The sequence below is a fragment of the Amblyomma maculatum genome, chromosome 11 (assembly GCF_055883805.1).
Source record: "Amblyomma maculatum isolate TAMU_Amacu chromosome 11, ASM5588380v1, whole genome shotgun sequence".
Classification (NCBI taxonomy): Eukaryota; Metazoa; Arthropoda; class Arachnida; order Ixodida; family Ixodidae; genus Amblyomma; species Amblyomma maculatum.
The window spans coordinates 66,352,362-66,370,809 of NC_139354.1; the positions used below are offsets into that span (position 1 = coordinate 66,352,362).

Sequence of the window (18,448 nt, forward strand, 5' to 3'; positions counted from 1 at the left end):
TTAATGATTACCACATATGACAAAATCGCCCCGCTGTCTTTATAAGCATGCCATCACACTCATCATATATGCTACAAGTGATAAGTTCTAGCTGTCATTATCTGGAGAACTTGGCGGAAGCTATTGTGATATTGAGTTGGTTTCTTTACAGCCATCTCCGTTCGTGAGGCTTCTGCCAATTGTTATCAAATAATTTATTTTCACTTGCATAGCTCCCTCCTGCCGCAGTCTACGTTAACGGCTACAGTGTCAGAGGTTACACGCTGGCATACAACTGCGCCACCAATCTCTGGGTGAGAGGACTGCGTGTTTATCTAAAGGGCATCTTGAAACTGAAATGAGAAGAGTTTGATGTATATATATATATATATATACGTCTGTGTGTGTGTGTGTGTGTGTGTGTGTGTGTGTGTGTGTGTGTGTGTGTGTGTGTGTGTGTGTGTGTGTGTGTGTGTGTGTGTGTGTGTGTGTGTGTGTGTGTGTGTGTGTGTGTGTGTGTGTGTGTGTGTGTGTGTGTGTGTGTGTGTGTGTGTGTGTGTGTGTGTGTGTGTGTGTGTGTGTGTGTGTGTGTGTGTGTGTGTGTGTGTGTGTGTGTGTGTGTGTGTGTGTGTGTGTGTGTGTGTGTTTACAGTAATGTATCAGTATACTTATACCTGGCTTCGTACTCTGATTCGACTTCCTTTCTTCCAGCGGGTATTGGTGCCTTGCTTCAGGTCACATCCATGCCTCGCATGTCGTCACAGCCAAACAAGTGATAAGAGTTCGAATAAACAAAATAAAAGAAAAAAGGAAGAAAAACCTCCGTTCACCGACACCGCGTTCCCGGGCATATCGTACCCAGCGGTCTCGTCAATGGGTTTCGGGAAGAGGTACACCTATCGTAAAGATAGAGGAGCGGTTAAATGGGTGTTCGCTTTTTTGTCGCCTCAACAGATGAGTAGACAAGAAAAGACAAGATGTCCTGAAGCCCTCTCCGGGTGCTTACGCACCGCTCCGCCTGCTGCTTATAAAACGCGAGCAAACACCTGATGCTCGTCAGCTGAGACCGGATGGGGGAAAACGGTCGCTGAACGTTCGGGACGCCCTTGGGTGGGCCATAAAGTTCCAAGATGCCGCGAGGCAGCAGTAGACCACGTCGTTACGAGCCGTTTTTCTCGTCTCCCTGCGGAAGGCTTCGGCGGTCGCGCGATCGCAAAGCACGAGACCTCGCTGGGCACGGGACTCTTTTGTCCTTGTCGATTCGTCTTTGTTTACCGGATCCGCGGTATATCGGCTGAAAGAAGTGTGGGCTTGATTACACCGCTTAGAGCTTGGGAAGCTGTTGGGATCAGAAGATTGGTAAATTGTATGGTGTTAATCAAGTTCGATTAGGTAAATGAAGCAGAATTCACGTTGTTTGGCTATTCTTAAGCGATATCAATTATTTGCGCTGCTAAGTCTCACTCACGTCGAGCTCCGAACTAGGGACCATCGTATAAATATAGTGTAGTAATATCCCCGAAAACTGCTAATTACTGTCATGTACTTACCGCAGTCCTGAATTGGAGGAAGATGAGGTGTAGCTAGAGAAGCAGAAGAGGAAGAGGATGCTGAGTCTTTCCGCTCTGGGTGTGCTAACATCCAGGGCATTTAACATCCGACGTATTAATAAACCTTTTAACAAGTGTGGTGAATTTTGCTGGGTAGATCACCAAAGAACCTCTCCTACACCGCCGAAGCAGGGGAATAGCTGGGCTACACCCCTCCCCTACCAAAGGAGATGGCGCAAGCAGATGTTCCAACGCAGTCAATGCCAGCAGCACAAGCGGCCACCGCACCGCACAAGCGGGAACCCCGAGAAGTGCATGGCAGTTATTTAGAGAACGGAAGAAAAAGTCTGTTGAAAACAGAAATCATAGACGTAGATGAAAGACAGTAACAAGTAAAGCAAAAACTGCGGTAGGGACAAAGTGCGGCTATTCCTTACTTCGAGCCCGCTCTCACAGCTTTTTCATTGTCTTTATTATTACCTACAGTGATGTGCTAATCGCTTCTTTTATACGTCATTTGTAATCACTTAATAAAATTGGTCTTATTCTCTTTGATATCGTTCGTTGCGGATGCTCAGCATTGTCTTGGTAGCATCTGTCACTAAACTATACATTTTTTTTTTCGCCTTATCGTTCTGCGCCATACTTCGACCAGGTGAATTCCTTTCGGTGGAAGACACTGCTGCAGCATCTCTTTGGCGCACTTCACTCTTGAAGAGTCCTTGTTGAGTACGCTCACTGTTCTTCTGAAATCTGGAATCAGAATGAGGACAAGAATGGGCTTATCTACCGGGCTTCTTTACATGTTGGCGCAAATAAATGCGATAAACTAAGGCGGTGATAACCTTCCTGGAATGGAACATGAACGCCACTGAGCTGATTTTCATTTTCAGGGACTTTATTTCTCTAACACCATGTAATCTAATCGCTTAACTTTTCAGAGAAGCTAAGAGAACATAAGGCCAACGGCAGAGGATTTATTGTCTGAAGATAGCACAATGCGTCAATAATATTCCTAGAATGTAAATAATTAGAAAATAAAACCGATTTCTCAGAGCGGGCAGAGAGCAGCATTGAGATGATCTTAGATGGTTGAAGAGGTTTTCCTCACACATCCTCTAACACATGTCAACATTATTTATTTATTTATTTGATACTGTCAATCTCGTTAGGGATCTTAAAAGAGGGCATTAAAAAGTGACATACAAATATAGCACTGATGATTCTATTCCAGCGCAGGCAATAAATTTACTGTAAGCCTACAAATAAGGCATTGCTCTTGGGGGCGGAATGCATGCTGCCTTTTAAAAACTATACTCTTAAGTTTTCCTTTCATTCTGCTCTACACATTATTTTCGCGAATGCATTTTCGATACACAAGCATAAATAGAAAAGAACTAACATTATGGACGAAACTCATGTGGTCGTGCAAATTCTTGCCTTTGGTAATGTCGCAACCGACTAGTGCTGAAAGAATGACTGCTATGCCTCCGCAACTTCTGAGTAACGCGATCTCCACGTGAGTCAATTGGGTGTGTTAATGAAGTAACCCTGGAGCAAGCATGAGCTACAATTAATGTTCTGCAGGTAAGGAGGCGTTGCTAACCAGTGCGCACATTTTCTTCTCGTTTTCTGGCGTGTTTTAGAGTACGCGTGTGTAATTCGCGTGTTCTTCAGGGACAAGAGAACTAGTCATTGCAAGATATTGTGTCATACTAATTGCACAATACTCTTTATTATTCAGCTCGAGTGGTCTGCGGCATGCGTTTCTAATTACTCAGGAAACAGGGCGTGAGAGCAGCCACCGTGAATTCCCCCGGATATTTTGAACGCTTTCTCCGACCTTGAGGATATGCGTGACCAGTAATCGTTACACATTTTAAGGTACAGCAGTAATTTGAAGGAATCCGCCGGAAGTGTGAAGGATGATGAAATTAGCCATTGCTTATTTCCTTCATGCAGTCGGTAATCGAGTGTTTGGTAGAAGTGGGAACCCAGAGGAGTTGCGCTTTTACTTCACTCCTCCCCGGTTCTTGCATGGTATACCTGAAAAGTATGCCATTTTTACCTCTACAGCATAGCGCTCAGCTAGGCTCACAACAGCAGCTGCTGGATGTAACCGACTGAGCTCATCTATCGTTGTGAGAATTTTAAAAGATATGCGAAGCACCATAGCGGATGCAAACGTCCCAAGTATGAAGTGCGGCATACTTTTGGCGCGCTGGGTTTAATTCTGTTAGGCAACAAAAATATGAGTACAAATTTTATCTCGTTTATATATTCAGATATTTAGGCCGTGAGACCAGGGAAGCAGTATAGCTTTATTAGAGTCTCTCCTCCGAGCCAAGTAGTTCATGTAAACCACCAATATCGAAACCCCTTATAAGAAAATAGGTGCAGTGTCTTACAGTTTGCAGGTCTCCAAACATTAACAGCCTCAATTTTAGATACTATATGGCATGGGCTCTACCTTACTAAAAGAAAATTTTAAGTGAAGCAAGACAGTAACTTGGCTGAAAGTGATTAGGCACAAAAACTCCGAGAGCATCACAAAGGTACGCTACTTGAAAATAGTACTGAATTATTTTGAAACTTATTTGTGGCGCATGTTTTACGTTATGCCTCTCTCCTATAGATTTATAAAAGCAAACGCTTAAGAGCTCGGCCATTCCGCGTTAGAAAGCGGTAAGATGCCGCCATTTTGAACGAAGCCACAAACAGGAGAGGTCTCAAGCCGATGTGGGCGTGGCCTGTACGGAAAGCTTGCTCATTGGTCGGAGATTGCAGCTGTTGTTAAGGGCACGGACACGTCGAAACGGCGCACGTTTGCGCGGTCACGTGTCTGAACAAAACCAGTTGAAACCAGTTCCGTGTGCTGCCGTTACGTTGCAAGTCCCCCAAAGGGGACATTATGGACAGGGGTGAGGGGCGCTTGAGTAGCAGTAAAGAGTGACACTTCCTTCTTTTGGCAAAAACACACCTGCTGAACACACACGCCCTCTTCTGTCTTCTTTGTGCACCAGGGCATGATGTAGAGCACGTGTCACTTGGCGGACTGGGGATTGGTTTATGACTCATTTCAGCGGGATCTAAGAATTTTTCCGAGGCCACCGGTACAAGGAACAAGGATTAGAGCATATTGTAAATGCAGCGGCTTGTTTGACATTCTGCTGTTTACGGTTTTAGGCCTAATAGAATGCCCTCGCACTGACTCGACACTTCTCGTTCTTCATGCGAGCACTGGAATATACCAAAGCGAATCGTGTTTGTGGAGAGCGTGATTTAATCAATGACTTCGCTTGTATTAGCACCTGGCCTGCCTAGGACAGAAAAGTGCGTAGTCTGCGTAACAACAGACCTGACCGCTGAGAATTTGCTTCGGAAAATAATAGATTAATTGTGCGCAGCATGTTCGCGCCACAATTAACGCATTATGCTCTTCGGATAGAAACAGGAGCAGTTAATTTGAGAATAAATGTAAAAAACAACAACAGATGAGTTCGACCATAGTAGGCTGAAACGATGTAATTAATTTGAGCCTGTGTAATTCTGGCACTTGCCTGTCCGTGTTGAAGTATAATAAAATTCTCCACTTACAAATTTCTTCACTCGTGAAGACTCATTTAAAAAAGTACCGCTTCTAGCGTCTCTTTTTAACTAGGAGTATTGTTGTTAATGATTTAATTTTGCTGATTTTTCGCTATTCGGTCACTTACGTTAAGGTGCAGACTGAACAAAAGGTGTAGCTAAATTCGAGTTTTTGTTTAGCGTATCCAAACACCATTTCTTCCCTTACCAAAAAGCACGCGCACTAATAAAATCTGACGCTAATTTTTGTATTCCCTTGTTGTTGCTGTAAATGACATGTTTTTTTTTTCTTTGAAAGTACAAATGTAACAAAATCTAACGCTAATTTTCGCATCCTCGTTTGGTCGCGGCAAACACATCTTACCGAACGATTCTAAGGCTTTTGTTTTTTTTTTTTTGATGCCAAAATATTTAACCATATGTTCGAACTGCTAACCACGATCCAAAGTACTCTAATGGACCGCATGAATTCGAACTGTGTTCACGCGCAAAAGCTTGTGAACACGTTAACAGCGCGGAAGCATAAAAGGGAAATATCCGCTCCAACAGAAAGTTGCTCTTCTCTGGAACGTACATCTTCGCTGCGCCCTTCTTGTTTACGTGTGCGTTGATGTCCTCATCACAACAAACGGAGCTTTGAAGAAAACAAAAGCGGGAATATTTCCGTTATCCGTCTGGGGCTATAAAAAGTTCCGCCATATTTACTCACAGAACGTGTTGTGTGGACCTTTGAACGTATACACCATTCAACAGGTAGTAGTGTTCAGCATGCCCGAAGCTATAGGTGTGAGAAAAGCAGTTGTGCATTGCGAAGGTTCGTATAATCACTATCTTATTGTACTCAGCGCTATTTGCCTATACTCTGGAATGAGTCGACATTGTAATTACAATTCAATGCTGTCCACATGGTCTAGTGCTAGTGAGTTCGCAGTGTCCACGTCTCATTAAATATTGCCTCCCACGTCGTCTCTTTAGAAGTAAGCCAGAAGAAATCTCACCTATGTTAATCCTTCCGAAAGCTCAGTTGTGGTAAAGAAATGTTTCCGATAACGTCCCTGCCCTTCAGTCGCCCTTGAGGAAACGGTATATATCGATCTCCTATCAAACACAACGAGACGTTCTCTATAATGCGTCGCTTTAGCAACATACATCGGCGCCTTCTTTTTCGCAAACATATTGGAATCGCAAAATACACAAGCTGTGCCTTGCGTCATTGTTCTAGGGGATTTCTAGATTACCAGAAATATTTATAAAATTACAAGGAAGTTACCGGATGCGATGAAGTGCCGCAATCGGTGTAAGTTTAGTTTGCTTGAGAGACAGGCGCTGTTAATCGATCAAACCTCGCATCGAAACTCGAAACTTTAGATTCTAAATCACACAATATAGTCGTTCTAAACCCTTTCAGTCACACCTAATGTCTCACTCAAAACCTCCAGCATTTTGGTTAGGCCAGCTACAGGCTATTCCACCATTAATTTGCCCTCCGTCATGTGAGACATGCCTCACTTCATACCTGAATAAAGTTTAGTCGAAATGACACTAAAATACTTATGAAAAAGTCACATCTCTAATGCAATTTTACATAACACTTAAAGCAAGACAACAACAACAACGCCGGCTGTCATTGTGGCTATATTGTGTACATAGCCCGTTCCATGTTGAAGGCAACTAGAACGATGCAGTACGTGCTTGAGCATTCGCTCGTTTCAGGGACGCTATCACCGCTGCTACGTGTTGTTTTCTTCCAGCAGTCAAGGTGACCCCTAGCTTCCACATAACAGCACGAATTCTATGCACCGCTACGATACTCGCAAGCACCGGCCGTTCAATAGCACGTCATCTGTAGCCTAAAAATTTGGCATTACATTTTCTTGTTTATGTCCTATTATGCCTCTTAATCCTATTTCTAATATTAAACGGGTCATTTCGTTTCAATTCGAGGCGTTTATGTTTGCATACATGGTACAAACATGCGTATCTTGAACCCTGGTCGACTGTCACTCGGTGCTGCGTCCCACGCAGTACTAAGAAAGCCCGGCTGCAACACTTACCGCTCGTATACAGCGCTGCACCGAATTCTACCGAGCCGGAGCACATACCTGTCCGATCTGTGGAGCACGACAGTCCTTGCGGGTCACGCGACGTGGCCGCCGGTTCTTCTCCCGTGCCGTGCCTGTTGTCCCCCCTCTCGCCTACATCACGTTTCCTGTCGCGAAGGCAAGTTTTAGTGCCTTCCGCTATCGCCCGCACTCACGGTCGTGGCAGCCGGGCTGATGCAGACAGCGTTTTGTTTGTCTCCTTTCTGTCTCACGTTTGGCACTAGGGTCAGAACGGCTGTGAATGGGTTCTCCGGTGCGTGTAGTTATGCTGTGGAGGGTGGGACGTTCTTGGCGTGCCATAAGAATGTGCTTCCAATCGCGTATTGTCGGGATAGGATTCAAGCGAGTTTACTTCATTGAAAACAAAAGCGTTTTCGTGTCCAGAAAGATTCAGCTGTGAGGTCGACTGGTGCGGTCCATATGGTTCATAGTGTGCGCTTCAGGAGGTTAATGCTGAGCATGAAATCCACTTTACCTGTCCAAACTACCGCATACAATCATGTGGACTAGTTTCAATTCTTCGTACTGCATACGAGTGCTGTTGTGCACCGATGCTGCACGTGAATTTGCGTTCCCTTTCCATTTTACTATGCTTAGGTGCTTATCAGGCGTAAACCTTGAGGCTAAATTCATTTCTGACTTGTTCCGGGGTATTTATAGACTGTAAACACTCTAGTTAACCATACATAAGCGTTGTTTCTCTAACGCACTGTTCCGTTGAAATAGTGTTTAAGTTTGGAGTGAATAACGGCGCACTCGTAGGAGTGGGTCCATATAGCATTCTGGCAATGTCGGGCTTATTTCATCTGCCAGGTAAGAAAGCAGAGAAGAAAATGCGACAGGAAAGGTAATAGACGCCAGAGCCGGCTGTTGCCGCCTCTGCTCGTTTTTCCTTTCCGACTCTTGAATGGGGAGAAACGTGCGACAACATTGTCACGACTTCATTTCTGCTTGTTGTTTTGAGTCCGACCGCTAAATTGCGCGGGAAAAAGTTATGAAGCATCATGCTTTCGCCGCATCGTTGTGAATGAAACGGATACAGGTTGCTGTGTCGGGATCCTATCACCCCATCTACGCGGGGAAAGGTTTTAGAATTGTTTACGCTTAACATAACTTGGTCGGGGTCGCACGCAACAAGGGCGGATGTCAGAAGATTAAAAAGGTAAAGGTCAAGAAATAAAATGTAGTAGAAAAAGAAAAAAAAAATGTCAGAAAGGTAGATGCCTGCAAAAGGAAAAAGGGCGCGTAAGCATTCTTGCTGTGGCTCATCTTTTACTCATTAACTGCCGAATTATGCCCTAACAAATGATCATGCGGTAAATTAGCTTTTGTATTATTGTATATTAATTACGCAACCAACAATGTATCGGCAAATAAGTTTACCTACTTAAATTATAACTGGTCAGATATTGCCTAATTAACTCCTAGCCGAATATGCGCTCATAATTTACTTTGAGCTTACTGTAATTTTAGTAATTACTTGACATTTAGTAACTATAGGCAAATTTATTACCATAAGCGTTATGTTTTAATTGCACTTACTATTGTTAGCGTTGTATCTGCTATAAATACTTTCTCTTTTTTTTTTTTTTCACAAAGTTATGCATTACGTCACGAACAGACGGATTTGATTTGGGAGACCTGCAAAAATGCTACGCTTTAAAATCGAAATAGTACTCCAAAAGTTATACTCGGGTATTCTCGAAAACTTTTAAATGGATGCTCTCAGTTGCTATTCTTGTCAAAGAGCACAATGGTGTCTCTTGAATATACGATTGGTTGCTTCCGTTAAAACCACTTGTATCTAACTCAAGCTTGATCTACGAATTCAATCCTCTTGCTAATTTTTGTTTCCTGAAATTATTTATAAACCAGTAAGTGATTTCCCGAAATTGAAGCCAAGAAGTTCAGGTTAGCGATGTTTGTTGCGTTAGGATGGGGAAGCTAGATGTGCGACCACTGTTAAATTCGTTGTGTGTTCCATAAATCACTTTTTGCATTTCATGAACGTACGTACTGTACACAAGCTCGCAAAGTTCTGTAGACACTGACATTAAAAAAACTGAAAACAAAAAAAGCGAACAAATAGAAATAAGTGCATCAATTGCCGCTGACATTGACACTAAAACTAGCAATAATAAAACACGAAAACAATGAAATACAAGCGCAAGGTTACATTCACTAAGTTGTAACCTTGACTTGTCACAAACATAAGTCGTGGCAGCTCAGTGAGACAAAAGCGGTCACGCTGCCGAATACGATACGAATGCCGGACGTAATGCGCTGGCAACGGGAGAGCACCAATTCGGGCGGCGTGTACTGGCGCACTACAATAAAAATGACCTTTGTTACAGGCTTCTTTTATTTTTCAGACTTTCTTTTCGCTCACTTATTGACTTACACGACGAGAACATTGAGTGATATATATTGCGGCTTTGTGACCTGAGCGTAAATGAAATCGAAATACCATCCAGTCATGATTTTTGCGCGATGGGAACGCTGGCCAAGAAAATGTATCATGTGTTTATATTTCTCTGAGGCGGCCATTAAAAATTCGAGGACACTTTGGCGACTAAAGTGATGAAAGGCGAAAGCCTGAGTGCAACAATCTGCTACGCGACTGTTGCGCATATAGCGATGAATTAATGCTGCTACGAGTAAAGCGAGTGACTACTCTTTCACATTCTGCGAGTGCATTTATTCAATGAATTCTGCTTGGCAGCGACGAGATGGCGCTCCTTGTATGTTCGCAGTTGTTCTGCGTTTACTGTTGAGTGGTTGATTTTACCGGGTGCGCGGCAGTAATTAGTAATTACTTAATCACGCAAATGACACTGATTAGTAATTATAATTAGTGCAAAATTAGTAATTGGTAATTGATTAGCCATTAGGTAGTAAATAATTAGTGATGGGTAATTATCTAATTAGGTATTAATTAGCAATTGATCACTGATTGGTATATGGACATACTGTGGTGGTGCTCCGTGATTGGTCCATACCTCCATGACGTCATCCCGTCTCGACCAATCAGAACCGCCGCAAAAGCATGACACTTTTGCTGACGACAACGATGAGGCAATAAAGGCTCTCGCCTTAAAAGGCCACTCTGCATAATTGGAGCCTAAGCTTATGGGCGTGCTTTAGCAAAAACTACTGCGGCCGCCTTTTCCAGCAGGGGAATTGTATATGCATGGAATTTTAAACTCACTTAGTTTTGTCTTATAGTGAATGGGAGTTTAGGACTTAAGCTTCCAGAGAGACCCTCCGTCACCTTAGTTTTCTGACTATAATATTACGCACATCTATGTAAGTGCATATGCTGTGTTCGATTGGAGACGCGATTGCCGACCTCCGCCTCATTCCAGCCCATTGGATCGTGTTCTCGTCACTAAACTTTACGAGCATTCCACAACGATGCTGCAACTGCCACAGCTGCGCAGACGCGCTGGCTGGCAGTGCGTCGGCAAAGCACTTGTGCCGCGTTCCTTATTCGTCATCCATTCCGAACAGAATACCGGCACGCGACTTATTCGAGCGAAAGTGTCCAGATTGTACACGCATACCTTGTGCCTTTGGAACGAGCCGCATAGAGTAGCAGTAACACGCGGAGGCGGTGTCATGGAAGGGTGATTTGAGATGAACCCGAACTTTATCTCTTGGCCTTCACTCCGTCATCTTCACAAAATGCATTGCGTCGCGAACGCACTGAAATGGCGCCTGTCCAATCACACCTCAAACAGGTTTAGTCGGTATTTCATTCCACTCCTGGGTGTGGCCTTTTACCCAGTTGTGAAACTTTGATCCGTCGCAAGTTGTCTGTGTGTGGGGGGTCACTTGCTTTTGGAGGGGGCACTTAATGAGCGGTTCAAAGTTCAACGCTTATGTAATAATAGGACTATTGGTGCCGGGAACTACTTCATGCGGCGCGATCTGTTCCTCGACAACAGCCTGCGCAGCGTCGCGGGCATCTTTATATATTTTTTGTATTTCATGAAGATTTATTTGCAACTTCTTTAGGCTGTCTTGAAATCTGTTGTTCGGGGAAAGGGCGTTTATCGTCCAGAAGTTTTTTTTTTTTTTTTAAGAACATAACTTCATTTTTCTGCTAATGTATTGAAACTTGACACGTGACGAGGGAAAGGAAATCCGCAAGCACTGCTTGGAGGTAAATGGTGGTTTTAACTAGCCACAGGTATCCGAGGAAAGAGTGCCTGTCACCGCAATCAGCTCGTGAAAATGGCCGATGGCTGGGATGCTTGTATACGTTTCTTAATTTTTGTGCGTTAGAAAATCTCCCGATGAAATAAAAAGAATAAAAACTACTAATGTGGTTTGCATTTGAACGAATTACTTTGTCTGTACATGCCATGTTAGATTGTTGTCAGCGACCATTTAAGCATGTCACTATCACTTGGCCTTTTAAATTACCACTCTTTCGCCGTGCTCCCGCCCAACAATTTCAATATTGTCAGTAGAGAGACGCAGATTGCTTTGTGAGGGGCAGGAGTGTACAACTTCGGTCGGAGCTTGCCCTAGCCTTTGCCTCATTCCGCATAACTGCCCGTAAAATGTTTTCAGCTCGCCCGCAGAGATCGGACACATTTCTGGCCTTGACACCGGCATGTGACTCTTGTTTCATTTGTTTTCCGTTAACGGCACGTGGCAGGGTCATTTCTTGTTGAAATTATATAAGGTTGCACTAACCTGCGAAGCCAAGTTTTTTTTTTTTCATGCGTGTTTACCAAGTGTTAAAACATCAGTGCACGTCTAGCGTTAAACAACAAAAATACAGTGTATAAAAAGGCTTCAGTGGGCCGCATACCAGACTGTAACGCTATTTACAGCCTTTGAGGGGCACCGTAGTGGATGTTGCCCGTATGTCATCACTTGCCATTGTCTTTTCCTCAGATTCACACAGATAAACAAACTCTTTGGCGGTTGAAGCCTTTCTTTCCTACACGTTTAGATATTTGGAGCTCCTAGCGAAGAGGCGGCAGCCTTTCCTGGAACCATGTGTATCTCTAGAGGTCGGAGCGATCTTTCTTTGCGAAAGTTCGCAGCCTCTTCCGGAAATGTGGTTACGATTACAAGGCACGCTTATTAGCAGTGTCAATATGTATGTTTCTAAAGTTATGCCTGTTTTTTGGTGCGGTCTATGTATACAGTAGTCAATAGGCGGGGGAGGAAGGGAAAATAATTAAAACGTTCTGTTGATTAGAATAGTAAAGGACAATTATCAGAAAGTCGGAGTGATCTTCAGTCCTGGATTCCGTCAGCTAAGGCCACCAGGCTTGCTCTGTTCACAAAGGCTTGCTGCTTCTGAGAGTCCGAGATGGACAGTGCTACCTAATAGCCCTCCCACGTTGGCTGTTCCCTAGTCTCACAGACACTGTCAAATTGTCTGGTCCGTGCCATATAGTACAAATCTCCTTGATGCTTGCAAATTTACATTCGGATTAAAAAGATTTTGGTTCATAGGTAAAGCTTTACTGCAATGCTAATAGACATTTTTTATGGATTTCCCGCCAACTACCTCGACTATCTTATACTTTTTCTGCTGCCACATTTTTCTTTTAGGCGACAAAGAGAGGAAGCGCAAGAAGAGAGTTGGCATTCGCCTTTTACTGGGAACGTCTCAGTGAGACCTTTTTTTTTTTTTTTGGTTTTTATTACAATGTGTGAATGCACTACGTTTCAGACGTGTTCGCGAACAACGCTGCTCTGCTTCCCTGGCAATAAATTCCTGGTCTACATTCTCCTGTGCTAAGTCAGACTCGCTGTAATGGGTTCACCGACGCTAAACAACCTGTATTGTGAGCGGAAGGGACTTGGCACTGAGACGTTGTTGACGACGAGAATTCGCCGATGTAAGACAGGAAGGAGATAGGGCTCGCGTAACGCCAGCTTCGCAGTCTTTTCGCTCGTCTTGGAACTCCATTCATTTCCTCTGCTCCCTTTATCTCTAACGAGCGCCGGCACGGAATCTCGCCGACTCTTGCGTCTAAGCCTGCGGGGGGCAGGTAAAGCGACGATCATTACGTGCGGGCGCTTAACTCGCCTGATTGAGGAGGAAATGTTGATAAGAGTCTGCGGGAGCGATGCAATTTGTGTGACATCACAGACCGACTCTGTCTCGCCGCATTGTGTGACGGTTTGTTTTGGCGAAGAGGCCTACATCTTTTCGCTCTTCTAGGCGTTTTTTTTTTATTACGATTTGTTCAATTCTCTTCTTCACTCGTGTAAACAGGGGCAGACGCTCGATCTGAAAACAGAGCAGGTTGTCGGAAGAGTTTACCTCTAACTTTTAGCACACACTGAAATAGTTGGGTAATACACATTAGCTTTTTTCCCGCTTTATGTTTTTTATTTCGTCCACATTTCGCCAAATTTCGTCTAAGAAAGAAGACAAACTAAAAACCTTTAATCATCAGAGCCCCTTTAATCTTCATGGGAGCTTAAAATGATTACTCATGGTTCTACTCGGGGTCGATATTATCGCCACTGCAGCTCCACACTCTTGCTCTTCTTGGTCAATGACCGTATAGCCAGCAGACGGGGAGTTATAAAAGTAATGTTTGTAGAAACGACACTGAAGCAGTCGCCTAAGATTGGCCCTTCTTTGGAGCGAAAGTTTTAGAAGGCGTAAAAAACAGTCGCATTATACTCGCGCTGATTTGTTGTCCGCATTACAAGCGTGCAAAGCACCTAAAGAATTCTAGAAACAGGTGGCAGCCTCTGACTTATAAGAGACCTTCAAAGCTGCCTACTATGCTTTATTGCATATCATCGGAATATTCGTCGCTCACACTGCTGGCAGAATCTCATTTCGTGGGTGACAAATTGTTATTATATAAAACAAAGGCTGCCTATGGCGTAGGCATAAGACACTGTCAAAAAATAATACATTTCAGATTTTTAATAGGGCCGCAGAAAGCATGCGTTCATACTCGATTTCTGACTGAACAGAAAATATTGTCTATGTTCATGGAGACATGCTTTAGGTGCGTTGAAGTTGTAAGGCGAATTATAAAAGATATCTTCATCATACCAAACACCCTCCTTGAGGTAGGAATTAAATGACAATGATGGAATATAAGTAGCCTTTTATCGAAAAGCAGACTGTGCAGAAAGACCATTTAATGAAGCGAATAACTGGAAAAGCAAAAATAACAGTTAAAAACATTTATCATGATCTGACAATAAAATCAGAAAGAGCAGCTCAAAATGTATTGCATCCTTACTGCGTTACGAATGCTCCATTCATTGAATTTCTGCAATTCGGATGTTATCATAGTCACCAGGAGATAACAATAAACTACAAAAAGATATCAGCTAAACCTTGACGTCGCAGTAGCTGCCCTATAAGCCGGAAAATTTAGTTCCTTGAAACAGCACACAATCCTCCCTGCTTTGCGCCGTAAGCACATTATCATGACATTTCAGGACCTAAAGCACGCTTCAGTTGCGTAGGCCCCTTCTTTCTTCACCATGGGTGACGCTGATGTACAAACACGCAGTAAATGGGTTGTCATGGACAGTGTTTTTTGGAGACACCGTTCGAGATCTCGTCATACCACTCACAAAGAATTGTTACGAATGCTTCTAAACTATAAGAACTGCGGCCGGTTTTGGAACAAAACAAAGGGCACAAGGCCTGAAATATATATTTTTAATTGCTGCTGGAGAAGACTGTAGCGCTTCGCAGAATTCATAAAGATTTCCGCCGCTTTTCCTTCTTTTCCAAAATTTCTTTGTTTAGCGCATAAAAATGGTCTGGCACCCTGAAATCAGTACTTTTTCTTCACTAAAAAGTACACTCCCCTTTTGTGCAGTACCACGTAAGTCGAATCTATAGATAGTTTTCAGCATAAATCGAGTTCACCTAGTACATCGAATAACTACAGCTAGGAGAAGGACCAAAAATATGGAACCAATATGAACACCTATGATATGAAAAAAGAAAATAAGGGGTACTAGATTGGCGCTAAAGGCTACGATGCGAGATGTACTCTGAGCATAGCAATGATAATTTTAAAATCTCCCTCTTTTTCACATTTTTCTGCCTAACGTCTAGATGGAGCTTCCAAGCGCACCAATCCTGATTGAAATTCTTGATTCAAATATTCCACAAATTAGTTACTAGACGTAAGACTATGAAATGACAGTTCAAAGCTAAATTGTTGCCTCTCTGGTCTCACACATACGCTCCTATAAGTCATCACAGTACGCGAAATAACACGCGACACAAATAGTGAGCCCCACTTAACCGAGCCATACTAGTGTGCCTAGGAATATTTTCACCAATTTTTCCTTTAGACAAAAATCATTTACCTTTTATTATGCGACTGCAAGTGTGTTGTCAAACCTTTCGATTATTTGGGATTTTCTCCTCATTTCTTTTTATCTTCTTTCTACCGGTGCCACCAAATTCGGCGCTAAAGAAGCCTTCACGCGGAAGCTGCTATAACATATTTCCAGCCATATAGATGGCTACTATAGAGATCTTCGTGCATTAGTCATCCATCGTGCAGGAAAGCAAAAGAAATGTTTACTGCAAGGAAGTAGGTCGCACCATTTATGCCCTCTCAATCCCTGTCGCTTTTCCAGGAAAGCGTGTCTTTGACATGCTGCGCATCTATCAGAACGATATTGCATTCAATAGGCCCGTCGCTGATTGCAAGACAGGCGTCAATGTACGGGCACTTGAGTAAGGGCCATATTTTTGTTTATTTCCACTATTAATGAAGAGGCAGCCTTTAAAAGCAGAGCTGCCCATCGGCGGATTTTAGATTTAGTATGTTGCTTGTGTCACCTGCGGTTGCGTCTCTTCTGTTTTCGGCTTCTGTAACCAGTTAAAACTGGTACAAGGCAAGCAGAAAGCGTACACAGGCTGAAACCTGCATCCAGCTTGAGCCTACAGAAACACTCAGTGAGACATGGGAATGGTTCAAAAAACAAGATAGACAGATGATGTCACTGGCTTCACTCTCGCCACGAATCCACCGCAGAACTTTTTCTCATTTTACTTTTCTTCTTGACCCCTCAGGTATCTGTTGAACGTTTCCATAGAACCACTGGTTACGTAGAAATAATTACCAATTGCGTAGGATTGACGCAAGCTTGGCAGCTCAGCTGTTGGCATATCTCATGCATACGGGCTGAAGCCCAGAGCGAAAGACAAGTGAAGTCGGAAGTGTAGCGCAAGAAGAGACCGGGAGAAGAAAAGGCGTTAATTATTCTGTTTGTGATCCTCGCGATAGGCAGCGTAGAGATACGGACAGCAACGCTGGCGGGAAGCCGCAGATCTAGATTGACAACGTCGGGAGGGGGAGGCCGGCACTCCGCGAGCGCGTCCCTGAAATGTGACGGGCGCTGTTTCATCACGCTCGCCTTCCTGGGATTCCACGGCGCGGACAATTTCCACGCACGTGTTCGACGCAGAGAAGTGAGGAGGTGCGGGAATAAATAAATAAAGTAATTGGGCGAGAGACAGAACAGAAAAAGGAATTCCTGCAACGGCGAGTCACACACACGCAGACTCTTCATTCCAGGCGAGCTTACAGCAGGTGCTGCAGCTGGAGCTCTGCGCTTAGTGGCTGATGTTCTTCTACATACCGTTGCTTCCCTGCACTCCCGCCTCTTCCATCTGGACGCCGTGCCTTCCTCACTTGCGACGGCTACGTCGCTTTCGTTACCGTGCGGAGATTAACGGACTGCCCCGGACGTTGTAGCGGCGGTTCCCACTTCACACTGCGTTGCCGGCAGAGAGCGCCTGGTACGGAACGTCGCGCTGTAGAATGGTCTGCCCGCGGAGCGAGTCTTTCACCACCAAGCCGGCTCCCGCGATTGTTTTCTCGGGAAGATTCACCGGAGATAACGGGTGAGCTATCAGTGGCCAGCCGTGGATTTAAAATTGTACTATATGGCTGTGATTGGGTTATTCCCAGAGAACGAAATAAGGTTGCCGTGTCCTTTTTTGTTACCAGGCTCTTGTTTCAGCCCGTTTTGTCTATTGCTCTTAAGCCGATAGGTAATAATAGCGGTAATATCGGTTAGCATATGTTTTTACCGTGTTATTTAAGTAGTTGTTAGCGTAATTTAGTCAGCAGACCCATTCACCGGTTTCCCTTATACGAACTACCTCATTAAATATATGGTCAAAATGACTTCCACAACTAGCCTTAACAATATAGGTTAATAAATTGCGTCGTCGCGTAACAATGATTTGAAATGCGCTCACAATGTCATTTCGCTTAGTAAACATAGACTTGTTTGAGAAAATTTGAAATAAGATAACAACATATGGTACACTGATGCATACATTCCTCTTGCTGCCTTCAATCATACATCGAAATCGCACTGTGGACTACTTACTTTTCGAGGTAATCGGTGGCGTACTGCATTCCTGTTAAAGCGGAGCTTAGGAACAGTGCCTAGCGATACTATTCAATTTTCTACAATGCACTGATTTCGCAACCAAGTCCCTCGAACCCGACTAATTTGCATATTTTCCTGCTCTAACATTATTACGAAATGTTTATGTTGTTAGCAAAGGTGTTTGTAGGACTAGCTGTAACCAGATTTGGCGCACTGGTGTCAATGCGGCTACACTTGCGGCACGTCCTGTACGGGTGTCAATATCGCCTATATATTGAAATGAAAAATAGCCTTGACATAACGGAAGAAGCTAGCATACCGATACCAGCTGAGCTTCGCCCGCGCTTTCTGGCCTGGGGGTGTAGAGAAGGGAAGCTTCTGCAGTGCATATATAACAAAAATATATGACAGTAGGATCTATAGTAAGCCCTGTAGTATATTTACGTTTCCATATTAGTGGCGTATGTTATGCCGATAAAGACATGAATGATAATTTACGAATAGGGTAGCCTTCGTTCAAGTGTAGCTGTCGTTCAAGTCATGTTGTTTAGATGTAAGCGCAAATATCGTTCAGGTGTCAATAAATAGGAACAATGGTCTTGGAAAAGGCAGCAAGACAAGCGGATACATTATTCTTGGGGAACCTGCATGTTCCTGTTCACATTTTGTTCAATTCATCTTGTCTTCTACACGGGAACCTATAGGAGGAAGATGAGGAGGAGGAAAGTTAGGGAGGTTAAGCGGCAAAAGAAACCGGTTTGCTACCCTGCGCTGGGGGCAGGCATGTCACACTGTGCTAAAAGGAACAGTGCAGCGGTGTTCACAAAACTATCATGCCTTTTAAACGTCTTT

At 43.8% G+C, this 18,448-nt stretch overlaps 1 protein-coding gene across 4 annotated transcripts in view; it reads left to right on the forward strand.

Annotated features, from left to right (window-relative positions):
- Positions 1 to 18,448, forward strand: part of LOC146174013 (prestin-like) — a 189,921-nt gene that overhangs the window by 133,870 nt on the left and 37,603 nt on the right. The window contains exon 1 of one of the 4 annotated variants that reach the window (XM_084583171.1): positions 16,731 to 17,099. The exons of the other annotated variants lie outside the window; for them this stretch is intronic. Coding sequence (XP_084439297.1) covers positions 17,017 to 17,099 — 83 coding nt within the window. The 5' untranslated portion in view covers positions 16,731 to 17,016. Of the gene's footprint in view, positions 1 to 16,730; positions 17,100 to 18,448 lie in introns of those variants that run through there. 4 annotated transcript variants of the gene reach the window in all.